This window comes from Hippichthys cyanospilos, chromosome 7 (genome assembly GCF_059441005.1).
Source record: "Hippichthys cyanospilos isolate Australia breed blue-spotted pipefish chromosome 7, RoL_Hcya_1.0, whole genome shotgun sequence".
NCBI lineage: Eukaryota > Metazoa > Chordata > Actinopteri > Syngnathiformes > Syngnathidae > Hippichthys > Hippichthys cyanospilos.
The window spans coordinates 14783669-14803558 of NC_142375.1; the positions used below are offsets into that span (position 1 = coordinate 14783669).

A 19890-nucleotide genomic window follows, 5' to 3' on the forward strand; every position below is an offset into this window, starting at 1 on the left:
ATCCAGCCTGTGTAAAGGACCAGCTGAGTAGGCCCTTGCATCTCCCTGTACATAATTAAACGAACGGGCAAAAAAATGGCTTAAGAATTTTGCACATATTTAAAATCTCTTGGCATTGAGTACAGAACCAGTAAGTACATAATTGATTTACAAGTATTGAGCTCTCTTGACATCACTTTACAAATCAGAATTTACCAACCTTTTTTCTATAACACTTGGTTCACGGGTAAGTTGGAGTCAGTTGCTTCTGACTTAAGGTGAGCTGTGGGGTTCACCCTGGCCTGCTTTCCCGCCAATCACAGACCACACATCCGTATTGATAAATTATTGACTTTCAGACACAAAGACGATTTTGAGCAGGGTTGCCAACACTTTTTCAGCATAGGTAGCAGCTGCATGTCCGCTACATTCAGTATAGTATATCATGATCATTGAGCATTTGTTTCAATTCCTCAGGATTTGGCCAATTGCAAATCGGATTTTGATTCTTCTTCCACGCAGCTAACTAGGAATTGTAATTTTTCAATGGCATTTTAATTTCTGAATGATTCAGTCAGGACTGGAATGATATTCCCAGTTCCTTTCGATTACTGATTCTTGGTGCCCAACCTCAATGACCAACATGATTTTTATTTATTTATAATTTATTTATTAATTTATTTACATATTAATTAATTAATCAATGTATTATATACTTTTAAAATACACTAACATTCTTTGTATGTACAATATACTGTAATGCATAATGCAGACGCATATGCTAGTGTACGTTCACAATATAATGACCTATAATGTCCTACTCTTTTACAGTGATGTCGCTAAACGAAGAGTAAAATGATCCAGGCAGGAGAGACACATTTACGGCAGTAACTAATAAGGATAGGCCAGAAGTGCGATGAAAATCGCAGGGAGAATGCACTGCCTGCCAATCTTCTCCATTATAGTTGCACAGTCCAATGTATTAAGAAAGTCAGTCATTGCTCAATATAAACTGTATCATAAGAAGTAATGAATGACACGAACGACCTTGGAAAGCTTTTATTTTGAAGTTCCTCTCCGAACCATGGTTGTGACAACAATCAACTTGATCTTCTTTGCCTGCCGAGAGAGAGAAGCTACCGATTGGAAACAACGCAGTGTTGTATTTTCACGTTTTCACATTCTTTTTTTGGGTTACTTTTCTACCCCCATGTAGAGCGATGTCATGCGGGCGACCGGCACTTCCTCGGCGGGCGATCGGTCGACTGCGATTGACACATTGAACACCTCTGACATACACACTGTCACAAGCTCAAGTCGCACTCTTTTGGGGCCACCTGCCCTGTTTCATGACCGCTCTACATGTGAAAGTCACTGGCATCATTGACAGAAAGATGACAGGTTTACATCAAATTAGACTCTTAAACATGTTAAGAGTCTGTTGACATGGTCTAAGAAAGTTTATGTGGTACTGGTGAAAAGGAAAAAAAGTTTCCTGTGATTTTATAAAAAATGATAATGGCTTAATGTCCTTGGTTGATTATTTTCCATGTTTACATGTTTAATACCACCATGTGTAATGGTGCGGCTCGGTGGAGCAGTGGTTAGCACAACCGCCTCACAGTCCAGGGACCCAAATTCAAATGCACCTCATTCCAGCCGTGTTGAGTTTGCATGTTCTCCCCGAGCCTGCGTGGGTTCTCTCTGGGCACTCTGGCTTTCTCCCACACTCCAAAAAAAAACAAAAACATGCATGGCAGGGGTATTGGACTTACTAAATTTTCTGTAGGTATGATTGGGTGTGTGAATGGTTGTGAGCCCTGCAATTGGCTGGCAAATTCAAAATATTAATATATTATTTTAAAGCTTGCCATTATCATTTCCTTTTCTATTCCTGAAGCAGAGTGAATTGTTTGAAGAGCCTTATGCCAAACATTTGTGAGTAAAGGATAACATGTTGGTATGTTCAGCTCATGGTGACTCCCAAGAACCATTGAATCCTAGCTCGATTATATTGTTAGTGGACATACTTGACATACTGCAACCCTGTTGATGGTTATTGAGGCCATGCTGTGTACATGTGGCAGCATCTTTTGCCTTCACAATTGTGTGCTAACCTTTGACCTTTGGCTGCCATCATGGTCACTAGATTTTAGAATCCATTTAACAGGTTCCTTTGAATCCACTTAATTGGTCCCTGTGAATCACAACCATGATTTTTTTTTTCTCAGGAAAGCTCTTCATTGTGTGGAAGAAAAGCAAGAGCCAATTTGAATTGCATTCCATTTTGGGCAAATGCCAAATGAACGCATTTGTATGCTTCAACTGCTGTTTTCTGCCATGCTTTTTCTTTCTCACTGCTGATTCACTTGTGCAGTTGGATGTGTTGGGCAGAAAGTGAAGGTATTCCAAAGGGAACACTTTATTTGGACCATTTTTGGCTTTCACTCTGGAAACGAGAGCGCCCACACTAAGAGGAAAAAGGCTACTTGCTCTCGTTTTCATTTTCATGTTGCCAGGCATTTTACTGCTCTTTTTCTTCTTTATTGCTCAAAGAAAAAACAAACAATTTATCTGAAGGTTATACATTGCTGTCCCAGTAATTTTGTCCAAACAGTTTAATTGCTTAGTCATCTCTTTTACTCTGGTTGGGATTTTCCTTCAAATTGCACACAAAATGAAAATTTAGAGCAAAATTTAGAGAGAAAGAGTCCTCGTTTAAGCATACAATTTTTTTTCTTCCTTTATTTAGGTAATCAACCTTTTCTAAGAGATAAATCATATGTTATCCAATTGTAAAATATAGGCTTTTGTTTCTATGACTTATCTGAACGCAAGGTAATATCTTCATTTTACTGAAGGATGTGATAGCTCCGTGAAACAATATCTCTGAGCATCACTCCTTCAATGCTGAAAATGAAAAATTAGAGTAGGATTGGAAAAACCCGGCTAAACCATTTTTGGTTTGAGCGCTTTGGATTCAATGACAGCTCACAAACATGACATGTATGTTCAACTGGCTTTTTTAATTCTTTATTTTTAGATTGGGCTCTGGTCTTCCTGTGTAGCATTTCCACAGTCTCCTTGTACCCCAACCCTAACCCTATGCCTAGGGCATCTACTGAGACTTTTTTTTTTTTCTAAAACATAGTAGGTTAATTAGAAACTTTAAATTACAGAGACCTGTGAGCATGAAGGACGATTTGTTAATTTATACTATGAGTCTATGTTATTCACTGGTGACCAAAGTCAGCTGAGAAATGCTTGAGCACACCCATGCCCTGAGTGAGGATAAGTGGTACAGGATTACATCCTTAAACCTACAGCAATAACTATAATTAAGTCTCCCTATCTTGTTTGCCACTAACTTCTTTTGAAATTGTTTTTTTTCTCTTTTTTTTTCGCCTCACTGTGTGAGTGAAGGCCTAAATGACTATTGATGTTGTCGTTGTTGTTGTTGTTTTATTCACTACACACTTTAGTTTACCAGACATTAAAACATTTAGGGTCAAAGTCACAAAAGCATTAATTGCGCAAATGGCTGCTCTCAGATGAGCACGTTCTTCCAAGAATAACAGAATTTTAGTGTGTATATTAATTTTGTTGACAAATTTCATTCATCATTCAGAATGTGATCAATATTTCCCCATTAATTTGTGGTTTAAACTCGGACATTTAGTGTTTCATATAATAGAGCCTCATCTAAAAAAAAAATCATAGGTCTATGATTTTTTTTTCCCCTCGTTCAAATCAAATCACCAAGGAAGGATAATTAGGCACTGTGGATCATTTTTTCCCCCAACCATGTACTTCTAAGTGTAAAAAAAAACTTGAAGCCAGCAGTAGTCCTAACAGACTTTGTGGAGGCTGTGAAAGTCACAGAGCTATGTGTGGGAGATTTGAATTGACACACAAAGCTATTTAGGGCTTTGAAGAGAACAAAACAATTCAAAATAGATCTTTCCAATGGGTAGGGGTAGGGCTGCAACATTATGTCCAAGATAATAATCAAATGAAATCACGATTATCAATCACGATTATTCATCATGTTTGGTCAAACATGTCTATTTATTGTATTGTTTTTGTTTTTTTAAACAAGCAGTGGCAAAAGAGTGGTAATTGAATGCTTGAAATTAAAACAAAAAAGAAAATTAAGAGTTAGCAAATCTTGTAACTCAACAATAAACTTATGCTTGAATCTTTTCTGAGTCTAACTGAATAAATCAAATTTAAACTGAAATATGTGCATACCAATTAATAGTAAAATATTGATTATGCCATTTTGATGTATGAGTTTATATATTTTCTGCATAGGTGTTCTCTTTCTATTGCATACATCACAAAGCCCAAATGCTGTTTTTTAATTGTTATGATTTTTAAGAGATTATTATAATGGTGAAAGACTTAGAAAAACAAAACAAAACGTTATATCAATGTTATATCAGCTACATTTAACATGAGCACAACAGTAAAAGTTACAACATGACCGCCATCATACCAGTCACATTTTCAGCCTTGGTAACTTAATGTTACAAGTTTCACCAATGTGAGACACTCTTAGACCGTCGTCGCAAGTTTCATTTTAAGAGTGTTTTGTTTATACGTTCCCATTATTTTAAACTTGTCAAACAGTGAATGGTATTGCTGTCTTAAATATGACATGGTGTTTGATGTATTCCCTCCTTCGGCAAGCACTCTTTTGAATTGAAAGCAGTATTTACTGGTGGGGTAGCCCTCTTCCAAGCCCCCACATTCACCAGCCCTTTGCCGTAAATTGACTAGTTCCCACACAGCTGATTTAGATTGTTTGGATGAGGGAAATTTGAATGGTCAGGCTCCTTTCACTATTTTCCAGCTTGCTCACTGCCCATGTCCTGCAGATTCAAACTTCGGGCGCCTGACATGAAACGCTGTAAAAACTAATTAGCCACCTTATCCTCGATAGTTAGCCACACCACAGTAGCAATCTTAATATTGATTGTTGCAGATTCCCAGAATCCCTGAAGCAGGAAGTGGACAACATCAGCCGTCATGTGGTTAGCTTCTGCAGCGGAGGACCCACATAAAATACACAGATTACGATGCTGTGGCTACACACTGCAGTTGCCCATTAAGGCTGACAGCTTAAGTGGAAATAAGAAAAGTTTGGATGTTTTTAAAAAAATCAGGACTTTTAAAATTGAGGAATATAGTAAACACTATGCTTAATGACAACTGCAGCGAGATTGAAATACACATAGCTCAAATAATTGACTTGTTGGACTTAAAACGCTGAAACACAGAACGTGGCCTATGTAAAATCGGGACAAAATAAATGGGCTGGTGATATCCAGAAAACAGGCCATCTGGTCACCTTATGGTTAGAGACATGATCCACCATTACTATTTAAACTTCAGCAAGTTAGGAACACGTTGACTGGTCTTCCAAAAAACAAAACTACTTTTACTGACTAAATCAGTCTCTGCTTCTCTACAATACACCCGTGCACCCACCCACATATACTGTACAGTACTTGCACTTTTGTCCTGAGCAATGTTTTGAACAGTGGTGTCATTTTTTTTTTTTGTAAGAAATGTAGAAACAGTTGAGAGATAATGTTGAAGAGATTATAGTAACTCACTAGCTCAATTTTCCTGTCAAGGACGTGCCTTTCTTTTTTGTGCAACCAGTAGTTCTGGTCTGGTGTTTTACTATTGTCCACTTTAGAATCCACCCTGAAGGTACTTAGAGCTTGACATCTTGGCAGATGTGAAAAAGGCAGTTTTGCACCTTGTTGTTATGCTGTCACCCAATCATACCGTTTCGTTAAAAATAGCTGCAATTCAAAAGAGAACCCACACACGAACCTAGTGAAGATACGCTGAATGGAAAATGGATGGCTGGATGGATTGATGTTCAACAGTGCTCTTCATCGACCAGAAAAAGTTTTCCACTATCATATGGTGCCAGGAAATATTGTGAACCTGGCTGGGAACATTGCTGAGACTGTTTGTTGATGTACTGCATTTTGCTGAAAAATAACATGGGTCCTGCATGTAGACCAAGTCAGTGTGACATGCATTTAGGAGATCATTACATCAGTAATGTGCACAACAAAGGGTGTTGATGTCGGCAGAGGGTGAGATTAAAGGAAGAGGGAAGTGCATGTATCGTCAGCGGAGAGTTGCCACAATATACAGGAGACAGAAGAATATTTATACTTATCACATTTGGGACTTTACATACTCCTTAATCCAACATAGACAACAAAACATTATCCACCTCTTTTTATCTTATGCCTGTGAGATATTTACAACACAAGCATATGCAAATTTCCAACATTAACGCCAACCTTGACACATCTCAGAGCGAAACACTTTGCTTAAGTTACAAGTTCTATGGGAAGTCTAAGTATATATGTTTAAAAAATGAGTAAGATTTGGTGGTTTTGTTCAACAGATATATTTTACAGGAAAACGATCATGTTTCACGATTAAAGGAATCTATTACATCCGTCTTTGAAACAAAGGCTTTTTTATGATTTTACATTGATTCTAAGATTGAAATATCTGGAACAGAAAATAGTTGTTTAAAACTGTGATTAATTGTGGAAAATGTCAATCATTTGACAGCACTAATTCATGGATGCACACAGACACGCGCATGTGCACATACACTTATAAGTGTGCGTGCACACACCCACACACATGCACGCACACACACACTTTCTCAGTGGGCGTTCCTATCAAAGCTGTATTCACTCAGTCTGACCTTTTCATTTGAGTTACGTTTACTCACCAAGTCCCTCCTCGTCATTTACCCACATGACCAGCCACTCTTTGCACCGCAAATGAGGTCAATCATTACAAAAATAAATTCTTCGAAGGACAGTTCCCCAAATGTATTCTATTTCACTGGCGATTCATATTTCACAGTGAAAGAGTTGTGTCTTCCAAAACTGTTGAACATGATGTGCTAGATAGTATCATCAACAATATCCAGACACAAAATGTCCAAGCACAAAATGCAATCAGCAAAAAGGCATTTTGGAGTGCAAGGGTGTTTCAAGATGTCACAACCTCTTAGCACACACTGCTCTGTGCAATGTTCTTTGTATACAGTGCAAAACATTATGCATATACACATTGTCCCCTCCCCTTTGACAGTCTGTGAAAAACTTAAACAATTATGTTTCACCGTTAACCTGTTAAAAGCTTGTCATTCTTATGTTGCATTATTGTTGTTTCAACCAAGTGGCCATTTTTATTTCACCAAGTATAGTTTTGGGTGGTCTTGTGGCCACAATGACAGAGCAAAGGCAAATCTATGTAAGAGACTAGTTGTACTGTATGTTCAAGAGCAACCTGTGAGTATGTCAAGTGGATGGAAGGAAAATTGGAGAGGGCAAAATGATATGTTGAAGGAGCTTGCGATTTTAAGTTTAAGACAGAAAAACAGCCTAAGCCTAGACAGAAAATGGGTCTTTGGGCTGGATTTTTCCTGAGCACTTTTCTACATTAGTAGGGTTCTTTCATGAGAGTGGACGGTCACTGACATGCCTGCACATTAACAGCTTTTGGAGGTCAATTTGTCTGTTTGTCTGGCAGGATGAAATGACCTCACAAGAATTGTCCTTTTTTTTTGGTCTTGTTGATTCAGTAGTGATTTGATCTTTTTGGAAAATCTCCTCTCCACTTTTCTTCTTGTGAACTAGTAACTGAGTACCATGAAAAACACGGCACAAAGTCAATGCATTTAATGTCTGTACGTTATCAAACTCACATCCGCATTCAATTTGGACATTATGGCATTCATTGGAGAAACAAAGCAATTTAAAATGACGAGGATGTTGCACTTAAATTACTGCTCTAAAATGCATTAATTTTAAATATTTTGGGATTCTTTCCCCATTGAAACCCTCTGTAGGTTGTATAAATAAACATTTAAAAAAATAGAGTGTACACATTGGACCTGGTAATTGGTCCATGCCAAGAATCAAATATCTCATGATCTCTTGCAATCATGTCAGATTTTTTAAATTTTATTTTTATTTTTTTGGTCAGACCGGCGCAACTCAATTTAAAGTCCTTCTCTTCATTATTGTCTATTTTCACTTCGTGCTTCCTTGCTTTCCTTCTGATTCATTTTCAGCCCCATCACATCTGTCATTTATTCTGCGTTCTTTCATCCATCCTCTCCCTGCATGCCATTTCTTTGTTCTGGCTGGGACATCACCACCTACCTTCCTTCTTCTAACGCCATACATTTTTTAAGTCTCTGTTCTTCCGGTGCCTTTTTTTGATATCAAAAATTAAGTCCCTTCATAAATTCATTACGTGGAAGTCTCATAAAGTAAAACTTTTTTAACCTTAACTTTCACCTCTACTTATAATTGACTATAACCTGCACAAGTCAACTTCCTGCCTCAGCATTTTCTTTTGTCTGCCCCTTCAAAAAACACCTCAATTAAGATAAGATGTGATTATCTCTGTTGGGAGTTGGTCAGTTTTGCAATTTAAACATTTATTAAAACACCTATCAGATTGGTTCACATCTCAGACCAATTCTGGCCTTCAGAAAATGTCTCATTTGTGCGTAAAACATGTTTATCAAAGCAGTGCCTTTAATAACAGTGTTTAATTTGGTAACAGAGTCAAATTAAAAAAGAATAATATGATCAGTTCCCCCCGAAGCACTGTTATCTTACTATACATTAAACATGATGCATTACAATTAATTGCAAAGCAATAAGTCACATGGGATATTAGCAAGTAAAGAAATAACGCAGATGGAATTTTTTTCCTTTTTTTTTTTTTACCTTAAACACTTGTTTTGAACAATATGACACATATATTTCAGTGTCATACATTTTACTTTCACAAAAACACATTATATTAATGCCACTCACAACAGTAACATTTTTTTTTCAGTTTCCAACTCGCTACTAAAGCGAGGCTCTTTGTAGCGTCTGACTTGCATCCTACTTGTGAACTCCACAAAGAAATCATTGCTTAGCAGGCGGCAGCGTAATATGGGTGGCTTAACTACCAACTACGGCGGGTACCCCCCGCCCCCTTTTGCTTGCTACCGCGATGTTTAATTGACATTCCAGCACATATTTTAAGCACTTTTGGATCGAAGATTCCTTGCAGTTATCATGCACCAAACACAAATGAATGATCCAATCAAAAGAGGTATTACAAATTTGTTTACATGACTACATATTTGGATTAGAAAAGGGAGTAAGTCAGAGGTCTTATTCTGGTTTTTATAAACCCGAATATAAACTTAATAGGGTCTTTGCTTGCTATGGCATGGCATTTAAAAACCGAAATATTGCAACTGTTCGGGTTGAAAGGGACAAACACAGCCACTGTTGAATGAGCTTTTTTTTTTTCACTTCAAAAGACAACTATTTAATTGTCATCTTTTTTTGAATCCTACAAAATGTTAGCTGGGGGTTGCTTTATTAATGAACTCTATTCACACTTCTCCTGAAGGAAGGGCTAACACATCCATCTTTTTCACTAAACATGGTCATGAATTCATTGTTCTGAACACACACTGCGAATCCTTAATGCATACAGTTAATGACATAGCTGGATCTGTAAAGGACAGAGGAAATGTTAAGGGGGAGTAAAAAATATACACTAACACAGGTGTACACACACTGAGATGCACAATGATGTCACGTTATCGCGTTTGTCACTATTGTCACACACGCACACCGCAACCAATGTGCTACCTCTGTAAGTCACAACATGCTGCTGCGACCTTCATGTCACGTTCAGTAGCCAACTGGGTTTTAGCGCGCAGGAGCTCTGCTGTTACAAGCCATTGTTCAAGCTTAGTTTATCTGCAGCAGAGGTTGAAGGCGTTGCAAATGCACACACAGCAGATATGACAGATTGCTTGATGTTATCGTGCTCAGATGGCTTGCGCCAATAACTTTTTAAATCGTATCTTGCACTAGCAAGTAGTCATGCACAATCTTTGCTGTCATGTCCCTTTTACCCTTTGTTTCTGCTCCATCCTCCTGTCATGTACACTCCTAATTACACTCCTGGTCCCCTATTGACTCGCAGGCTTACAGCTCAAGAATAATCTTATCCAGAGAGAGCAGCCCAACACACGGTGCACTTGCCCAGTTGATTAAATGTGCGCAGTTAAGTGTGTGTGTGTGTGTGTGTGTGTGTGTGTGGGTGTGTTTGTGAGTGTGCTGTGGCAGGTAATGAAATTGCAAAGGGATGGGGGTCCATCACAGTGCCAACAGCCGTATGGGATTATTTAAGTGTGTGATTAATGATTGTGGGAAAGGTAGCAAAGCTTTGCTCCACAAGCCAACCTATATAATGGAGTTGAAGTGAGAACATATTTTCTTTTTTTTTTTTCATTTTACTTTTAATGCACTATCTATTTTTGATGTATTTACACCCCCAAAATGATCAGCTGTCAAACTGCAGAATTCTTAGAATCATTGATGTGGGTGGGGCAACCAATAAAATCTTGTCCGGCCCTGACAGTAAGGCATTACGACTTTGAATAGGAACTTTAATCGTCCAACTATCCATCCATTTTCTTGGCTACTTAATCCTCACAAGGGTCGTGAGCATGCGGAGCCTATCTTAGCTAACTTCAGGCAGTAGGTGGGATACACCCTGAACCGGTAGCCCAGCAATCGTAGAGATCATACTAGCCAAACAACCATTCACACATCCGAACACATCTATGGGCACTTTGTAGCGTCCAATATACCTACCACACATGTATTTGAGTATGTGTGAGGAAGCCTGAGTACGTGGAGAGAACCCATACAGGCACAGAGAGAACATGCAAACTGCACACAGAAAGGCCGGAGCCGCAATCCAACCTGCGACCTCTGAACTGTGAGCTAGACGGCTAACTAGTATTCCACCGTAGCGCCCGTAACTTAATCAAACTATTGTATTAGATATGCAATAGTTGAATTATTACTTATTTGAAATAGCAGTTGCTATTACCATGTCATTTAGTAAAGTGTCACTATTTCTGACTGAAATCGTTATCATAATGCACGTATTTGTCACATTTATATCTTTTTTAACTATCCTTTACTCACATAATGGCAGAGTATTCATCGTAGGAATAGCCTAACCTTCTGCTCACACTTCTGCTGGTTTTTCATCACACAAGATAACAGCGGGTTACAAGCCGCCCACTCAGTAAAACCAAATGAAGCACTGAGCTCATTTAGTTCAACAACGAAACCATTTTTTTTTCCTCTGTTACTGTCATTTCTGTTGCAATTTTATTTATTTATTTTTACGTGGAAATGGTCCAATACTGTAACTATAAGGTGCCTGCTCTGAAGTTACAATCTCAGAGTGTTTCAGATTTCATATTTAGTGACTATCAGCAAAACGATCTCTGATAGGCAGCAACTATGCTCCCGGTGGGCTACAGTGTGGCCCTGTATTGCAAGTCCAGTAAGGTGATTAGCAAAGCCATTAGTGCGCTTACTGCCTGACAATGACATTCAAGTTGGGAGGTTTGCTCTTCAAATGGACGTTTATTATATCCCCACTGATACTTAAAGGACACATGCAGTGTGAGTGTGTGCGGTAGTGTCTGTATGTGTGTGGTTGCAAATTGAAATCACTTCCCCTGTGTCCAAATGAAAGGTCTCTGACATTCTTTGGTGAAAATGCAAAAGGATTGGAATTTACTGCAACCTTTTCTATGTACTCTGCTCATACTGACCCATTAATATACACCTAATTAGAAAAGAAAAAGTACCGTTTTCCTGTCACAGCATTAAAATGCATTACATTAGACTCACCATTACCTGCAGAAACCCTTTTAATATCTCACATATCCCCTAAAGAGTCGGTGTCGAACTCCATTTCTCGAGAGCCAGTATCTTGCATGTTTTTTAACCTTTTATCTCAAACACACCTGATTCAAATGATTAGGATCCCTTTCAAGCTCTTGCAGAGCTTGCTAATAAAACTGATCATTTAAATGAGGTGTGTTAGGGAGAGAAAACCGGAAAACATGCAGGATGCTGGCTCTTGAGAACTGGAGTTTGACGCCTATGCCCTAAAGTGTCTTCCTGTTTACCCATTTGAGAACCATTGTTCAAATTTATGGAGATGCATTCACTCTATGTAATGGTATCATAGATAGGTTTCAACTTAAATATGAAGCTAATGAAGCATGTTCATTTGAAGAGTTGAAATCCATTTTTTCCTTGAAAAAAAGAGAACGGCATATGGGATAAAAAGGCTTTTTGGGTGATAGTATTCCTCTTATTTAACTGTATCCAACAGACTGTGAATTTTGCCTGACTGACAAATCGCATAATGCCACTGTCCGATAAAATGAAAACCATGGCTTACGAAACATGCTGATTTTTGAATTGTTTGGCCCACTTCCACATAAAATTACACAGGATTGAAGTATGCTGGTTTACATGCTAAAGACTAGGAGAATAGTCATGCATTGATTCCATGTTTACTTGAATCGCCCTGGGCATTTGGCACCCCATTCTGCTCAACTGGCGATATTCAAAAAGACTTTGACATTTCTTTGCTGTCGGGCAAAAATACTGTATTCTGTGGCTAAGGCAACATAATCTGACCTTCTGGAGCTCTTGTGTGTTTTTTCAAGTGTATTTGGCGCTCTGGTGTTATGATAACAACCCAGTTAATTAATTTAAAGACAATCGCAAATCAGAGGGATTTGTCAGACAAATCAAATAAGGTCGAGGAAAGCACTGGCCGCTTTGTTGCTTGACTGTGCCTTGGTTATCTTGTGAGATCCCAGATAAAAACAAGCCAGTAGTACTTCATTATATCATTATTGCAGCAAGTGATTACTTGTTTTACTTGAGTGGCTCTAAACCAAAAAGCAGTTCAATCAGTCGATACAAGCTTCCATTTGCTGTGTGTAATCTCTCACTAATGTAAACTGTTTGCGGTTCTAATAATCACATTGTCCGCTATAAAAATATGTGCGTTCTTGTAATTTTTAGGTGATGGCTCCAGAGACTGCTGTTGTCTTGATTAAATGGACATGAAATGAAGCTGATTTTTGTTTCGTTAACTCTGCCCTCTGTCTTTACCCTCAGTTCGTCCTTTGCTTCAATGTCCTTTTATTTTCTTGTGTGGCACGAAGAATGGCGAGTAGAGATCAACTGCATTATTTACAGTTGCTCTGAGGTAGGCAGCGTCACTCTGGCCATAGCTGCTTTTAGAAACGCCTTCATTGCGTTTGGGGCTTTGTGAAAGTGATGACACCTTATTAATGGAGCCAATGTGACAGATTGCCTTCAGGAGCAGGGCATGCGCTTATTATTAAAATGATCTTTGTCTTTATGGAATCTAGTTTAGATTGCTTGATATAAGGCCGTCCATAATTATTTTACATTTTTGAAATTGTCCAAATCCTCAGAAGGTCAGCTTCTCAACAGTAAAACGTGTCTGATTTATTAATCCTCTTTTATGGTACACTGAATATCATTGTCCAAATCAAAATTAAATATTTACAAACACCTGATTTTACTTTGCAAAATAACGATCACCTTTTATCCTTGTTTTTCGGACATGTTTTGGAATAACCAAGAAATTGAATAATAAAAAAATGGGTTAGTATTTATTTTATTTTATTCACTGTCAGTTTGAAATGTCTTGAAATGTTGTCATGTGATGTATTAAATAAGTGTTTCGGCTCAACTACAGCAAATCCCCTGACAAAAAAATGTAACTGTCAGTACGACAGCTTTAATGAGTACATACAGAAGCACGAATGCACAGTATAACGGCAGCAGAGAGAAGTTTTCAGGTCGAGCATACAGTAACTGCTTCTTTTTTTTTTTTGTATTTAGTGTTCATTGCTGCAGTATGCTTCAGGCATGTTTATAGACACTTGATTTCTTATTTATTGTACACAGTATCAGCATTAGTCTCAATGACTCATAATGTCATGGTGGAAAAATAAATATATCAGGGAATTATGGACATAAATCTCAATCGGGGCCTTATTTGCTGGACCGGTGCAGCAACAATTGTGTGGCACCACAAAATCCTGAATGAGTAAGCAAAATCAAGGACAGGTAATTACCACTCACCTGGAGTTGATGCATTTAATTGTACTGCTGGGTTGTAAGGGTATCATTAAAAAAAGTCTGCATCTGTAGATGATGATTGACAATTTTTATAACATTGCAGTTCACATTGCACCCTATGTCGGGTTTTAGGAATATTCAATCAGGTTTTGAGATTAGCCACATGGCGAGCTGGATCTGTGCAATGACTTGAACAAAACCTGACACAGCAGCCACTCCTAAATGCAACATGAAGGTGACCCAAGATATAAGATGCCACTCTAACTCCCACTGCACACAAAATTGGGATCTGCACAAACCAATGAAAGACTTGCATCAGATTCTTCCCTCTTACTGTAGAACTTCGTTGCAACCTATAACCATTATTTTTTGTTTGTTTGTTTGTTTGTTTGTTTGTTTTTTCACTTCTTTCATTGAAACCCATCACATTGTACGCATTATGATTTAATGAGTTTGGAAGTTTCAATTGTATATTTAATGCTTTAGCAAATGCTTGTGTAAGCTTCAGTTTTTGCTGGCTTCTGCAATCTTTCCATCATTTGATGCCCTGCTGTACCTTAAGGCATTTGTTGTATTGATCTTCGCCAGAAACTCTGAATAAATTACTTGAGGGATCTGAAACAGAAGCTGTGTGTTGATCTGGCACATATTTAAAGGTATTTCAGATGTTTGTGTGGTCTTTCCACCCTGACAGCCTTTCACAGCACAGCTTCATGACAGGTAAAGGTCAGAAAGAGACCAGTGATGGAAGTGTAGGAGGATAAAATTTTCCATCTGCTGGCTAAAAGATTCAAAGTGTTTGGCATGTTCACAGTGTAGAAACATGTTTCTCCCTTCAATGAAATTCTTACTTTGCTGTCCTCACGATTGTCGGAAAACTAAGAATAAGTCCCAAGTTAAGTCAAAGCAACACATAAGTAGCAGACCACAAATATGAACCAAAAAAGCCCAGTTGTTCTCGTTGGTTACTGTAGCCAATCCCAACCGATACGAAGAAAATGCAAGCGCCACATGGAGATGTTCCAATGGATATTCCAGCACGCATCTCCTGTCTTGGGCAGACATGCTAACGGCAAGTTCAGTGTACTGCTGGGAGAGTTAATGAAAAAATGATCTTCACTGTATTTGATCAGATAACACATTTGCAGGTCATTACCTGACAGTTTTGCATTGTAATATTTGGAAAAAGAAAAGAGTGGTTCATCTTGAAAAAGACCAACGCAAATTGAACAAGTGGGTCGGGTGTCACTCTAAATCAATAAAATCTTTCTTCCTTTAAAATAATAGGAAACTGTTTTTCTGCTTCTCACTTTTAACGTGTGTGGGTAGGGTGGCGTAGTCCTGTCAATGTAGCAGCTTCAGATATGGAGCGACTGTTCCATCTAGTCAATTAGATTCTGCTGTGTTTAATGTTGTTGCTATGGTCTCTGTAGGCCCTTGGTTCGCCCATGACTTGTAATCCCAGCACCTTTTTTTGCTTGACAGCAACCCAATGGCCACTAGCCATCAAACAGCATGGTCCTGCTGTTCCATCTGTTTGAGACCAAACATACCACTATTACAGTGTTCCTGGCTTATATATTTTACTTTCTTTCTCCATCTTCCAGTACCGCATTGGGCAGCTTTACATGATCAGCAAACACAGCCATGAACAGAGCGACCGAGGGGAAGGTGTGGAAGTTGTCCAAAACGAGCCTTTTGAAGACCCCATGCACGGACAGGGACAGTTCACCGAAAAACGAGTCTACCTCAACAGGTTAGTTCCTTAATGTGAATCCTCATACTGTACACAAGAAGCGAAAAGCTCTTTTTCAAAATCTGGTGGCCACCACCATGAAACAACAATAATGGTATGATGATGCTTGTTTAATAAATATTTTTCATAACAGCATTGCAAGGTGAATTCCCAGTGAATATGAATGCACTTAGTTTTAATTTATGAAACCAATACAAATATGATTCTCATAAATGATAGTTGTCAAGATCATTGACAACAACCAAGCTGGAAGGTCATTGCTTGTTGTCAAGGTTTCAATAAGTGGAATACGTGCATGTATGCAGTTTTGCTCAACACGTTCATCGTGCAGGCGGGAACAAGCCTAAGCTAAAAAGCAATGGTTAGAATTGTTTTTTTTTTTTGTTTTTTTAAATGTTCCATTTTGCTTGTTAGTTATAATTTGGATAATTGGTCCATCTCTCTGTAATGCACTGTGGTTTCAGTGACAATCACTATTGTTGGCCGTTAGCCAGTAAGAGAGAAGAGAAATCTAATTTGAGAAATTCCTAAGATAAAGGCATTATTTAGTAAATTACACTCAGCAAAACATTGTTTTTTACCTGGACCTGATCCTGTGTGTGTTGCAGATTTGTTGTGATTATTTGAATTTTGTTTCATGGAACCATGAATCTGCAAGGCATGGGTCACATTGATTTTCATCGTTTTGCCGGCAAGTGACAGAACAGCCAATATTTGTAAAATGACCATCTCTGGTAGTGACAAAATATTGATGGAATGTGGGTAAAATAAAACGACATACTATACAGATGACAGAAGGGGGTCCAGCGCTCCAAAACGAATGATGAATGGCAGACCAGCAAAAATTTGTAAAATGCCCAACTCTGAGTATATTTCTATCATCATTGGTGGTCAATTGTGCATTGTTTAATGTTTCCAGTTCTTGGTCCCTAATCTGTTTTCCCTACTGTATATGTTATCCATTAATGTGCAGAATTTTTCTCAACTAGTGTCACCCACTCTAATGTACACTTTCAATTAACACCTTTTTTCCCCACTAGAGTGCCGCCTCTCCCACTTCATAAGTAGTAGTGTTCACACATTATGGAATGAACTGTTGAGCCAGTTGGAACTCTGTTGCTAACCAGCACATTTCAAAGCACTAAGAAAAAATCTTAAATGATTTGAAGACTTTATACTGCATGGTGTAAAGACTCTCTGTGCAGTGTGATATATATATATATATATATATATATATATATATATATATATATATATATATATATATATATATATATATATATATATATATATATATATATATATATATAATATTTTAAATTTCACTTATACTTGAATTATGTGTGAAGGTTTTTTTCCTCACAATATCTCATGAATTGTTTAACCTGCCTCCCCTTCCGCAAAAAAAAAGCCTTACCTGGATAGATACTAGGTTTATTCTGCAGTTGAAAACACCCGAGGCAATGCAGTAGCGTTCTCTTATAATGCCACAGTATTTCCGATTTATCATACCGAATTTTGATCAATACCAAAAGCTGAACTCCAGTATATGCATATCAATATGTCATTATCTTATGTATTTTTCCTGAGAGACTCTGGACGATGGAGTGAATGAAGGAGCCAACAGGCATATTACTGAGATTAAAATGCAAAACAATGTCAAGAGACTGCACTCACTAAAAGCCGTTACTCCCATTAATGCTGTCCAGTGGGAAGCGAGTGATCATACAACAGTTCCACCCGCGGGTAATTTGTTTGCTACTGATGTCGATTGTCCGACTGTGTACACCCAAACACACATTTTTGACACCTCATCATTTTCTACAGTAAAATGTTGTAGCTAATAATGATGAAACTTTGATGTTTACTTTGCCGACTGCCTGCAAAATCTCTACTCTTCAACTCCAGAACAAAAACAAAACTAACAGATGTGGATAAGTTTGGAGTGTATTTGTTCTTGCAAGGGTAGTACGAGGCCTTGCTATCGTCATCAAGTCTCTCGTGAGTCTCTCGCAAGGAATGGTTAGAAATGCACGATTGAAGGGAAACACCACTTTGGGGGTGTTTAAGGTGAGAAAACAACATTGTAGCATGGTTAAATGCTCTAAACTGAACTCACATGGTGCAGTACATGACGCCTATGTACATCTCAACAGTTCTAGTTGCTAAATTAATTTTTGAACATTCTTGCTAATTAACAAATAGTCTTTGTTTAGGTAATTACAAAGAAAAGCTATAAATAACAATGAAGTCTCAGAATGTGCGATACAATTTAATCCCTGAATTAAGTATACCAAGCATTAAATCTGTAAACTGCAGTATGATGGAAAAGTATGTATGCAGTATGAGGGAACAAAGGAGTGAAAAGAAGTGGACAGAGATGTTGCAGGCGACTGATTGGAGCCCGATCACCTGTGTCAGCATTCACCATTAACGCTGACTCGGCACAGCGCTGCCCTGCAGCAGTGAAGGAAAAGCTTGAGAAGTTGTTTTCATTCAAAACACTGTCATGCAATATAATCTTGAATGAAGATTACTTACAGTAGCACAATCATATGTAAAACATACAAAAATCACTTAAATATGAATGAGGTACCAATGCATTTTAACAATGCTGATGGGCAATTGCCAATCCTTTTTTAAAGATAGTGCATGGCATTTGTTCCATATTGCCCTTTTTATTTTTGCAATTTTCTCACCAAAATCACCTCTTTGGCCTTCGTTTCAACTTTAAAGCATCTGGACCAGGAGGACTTGGAAGCTGTCTTGCCATCTGTTGTTTAGGATTTACCCAGATCCTATCCAACTTTTGCACTGACACGTTTGTTCTGCGAGTAACCTTCGAAAAGGCCACGGCAAATGGATGAGTTGCTTGCATTATATTGAGCATTTTGTATTTCAGAATGCTGTGTTCCGTTTAGCTTTTTCAATCTTGTTTTTACCAACCTTGTCGTAAAAAAAAATAAAAAATAAAAGGGCAGCCACACACCCCGCCTGTAGGCTTGGCCACACAGTTGCTGGCAGACATATTTAACAGAGTACAGCCAAGGAAGGGGAGAAATCAACAGATGAAGGTGTAGGCGGAATGTCTGCTCCTAGCACAGAGAGAGAAATACCCAGTGTATTACACTACTTCTTCTGCATTAATTTCATATTAGTTTCACAATTGGTGTCCTTGTCAGTCAGAGGAAGTACAGATGGAACTTAAACAATGCCACCTATGAAGAGTTTCCCGTTCAGTGGTAATGTACAATCAAATGAGATCCAATACAAGTGCTGTATAAAAGATATTGCCCACTTCTAACTGCTTGAGAGATATTCATTTAATGATAAAATTAACAGATTAATTGCAGTGAATGGAATCATAGTTAAAGTGTTATTTTTTAAAGTGTGTGAATGTCATTTGTAATCTTTAACTTTCTGCTTTCTCTATGCTGATTAGATCATTATTTTATGAATCGGACTTCTTGTGTGTTGTTGGGGGTTTGAAAACAAAGGTCAATCACACCCTGAAGTAGACACTTAGTAGCTGTGATTGTGTTTGGCATAACTCGATAGGTTCCTGGTGTATGTAGGAGGGTAACTTCAGGAGCTCAAGAGAGATGTAAAAAATGAAGGACCAGGTGAGAGATATCAGTTCAATGCATGGTTAATTTAACATCAAAAATCACTCCAACAGCACCTTTAGTAAATGTAAAGTGATATGTATTCTGTGTAAGAAGAATTTCTTGACCATAGAAGCAAAACAAGTTTAGCCTACCACATAAAAGCAAAGAACCTAGCTGTGATTGCAGTCGCAGCTAATCAGAGCAATAAAGATGCTGGTGTAGAGAGAACAGCTCTCTGGGCCAAACTACATTAGAGAAGACCCCGCATTTGAGCAAGTCTGCGACAGACAGGATGAATGATGTTTATTTTTTCTGATCTTTTGGCGATTGACAAAACAGCATCATTCTTCCTGATAGTCAAACCTAATCACATTTTGGACAGCAGAAGATAAATATTAAACACGGTAAAAGAAAATAAATGACTGAGGCCACTTTTTAGTTTCTCCATATCATTATTCTGATC

General features: G+C 38.1%; 1 protein-coding gene across 1 annotated transcript in view; it reads left to right on the forward strand.

Moving 5' to 3' along the window:
- Positions 1-19890, forward strand: part of LOC148421206 (cytoplasmic phosphatidylinositol transfer protein 1-like) — a 60097-nt gene that overhangs the window by 22551 nt on the left and 17656 nt on the right. The window contains exon 2 of the mRNA XM_088418643.1: positions 15671-15819. Coding sequence (XP_088274769.1) covers positions 15671-15819 — 149 coding nt within the window. The remainder of the gene's footprint in view (positions 1-15670; positions 15820-19890) is intronic.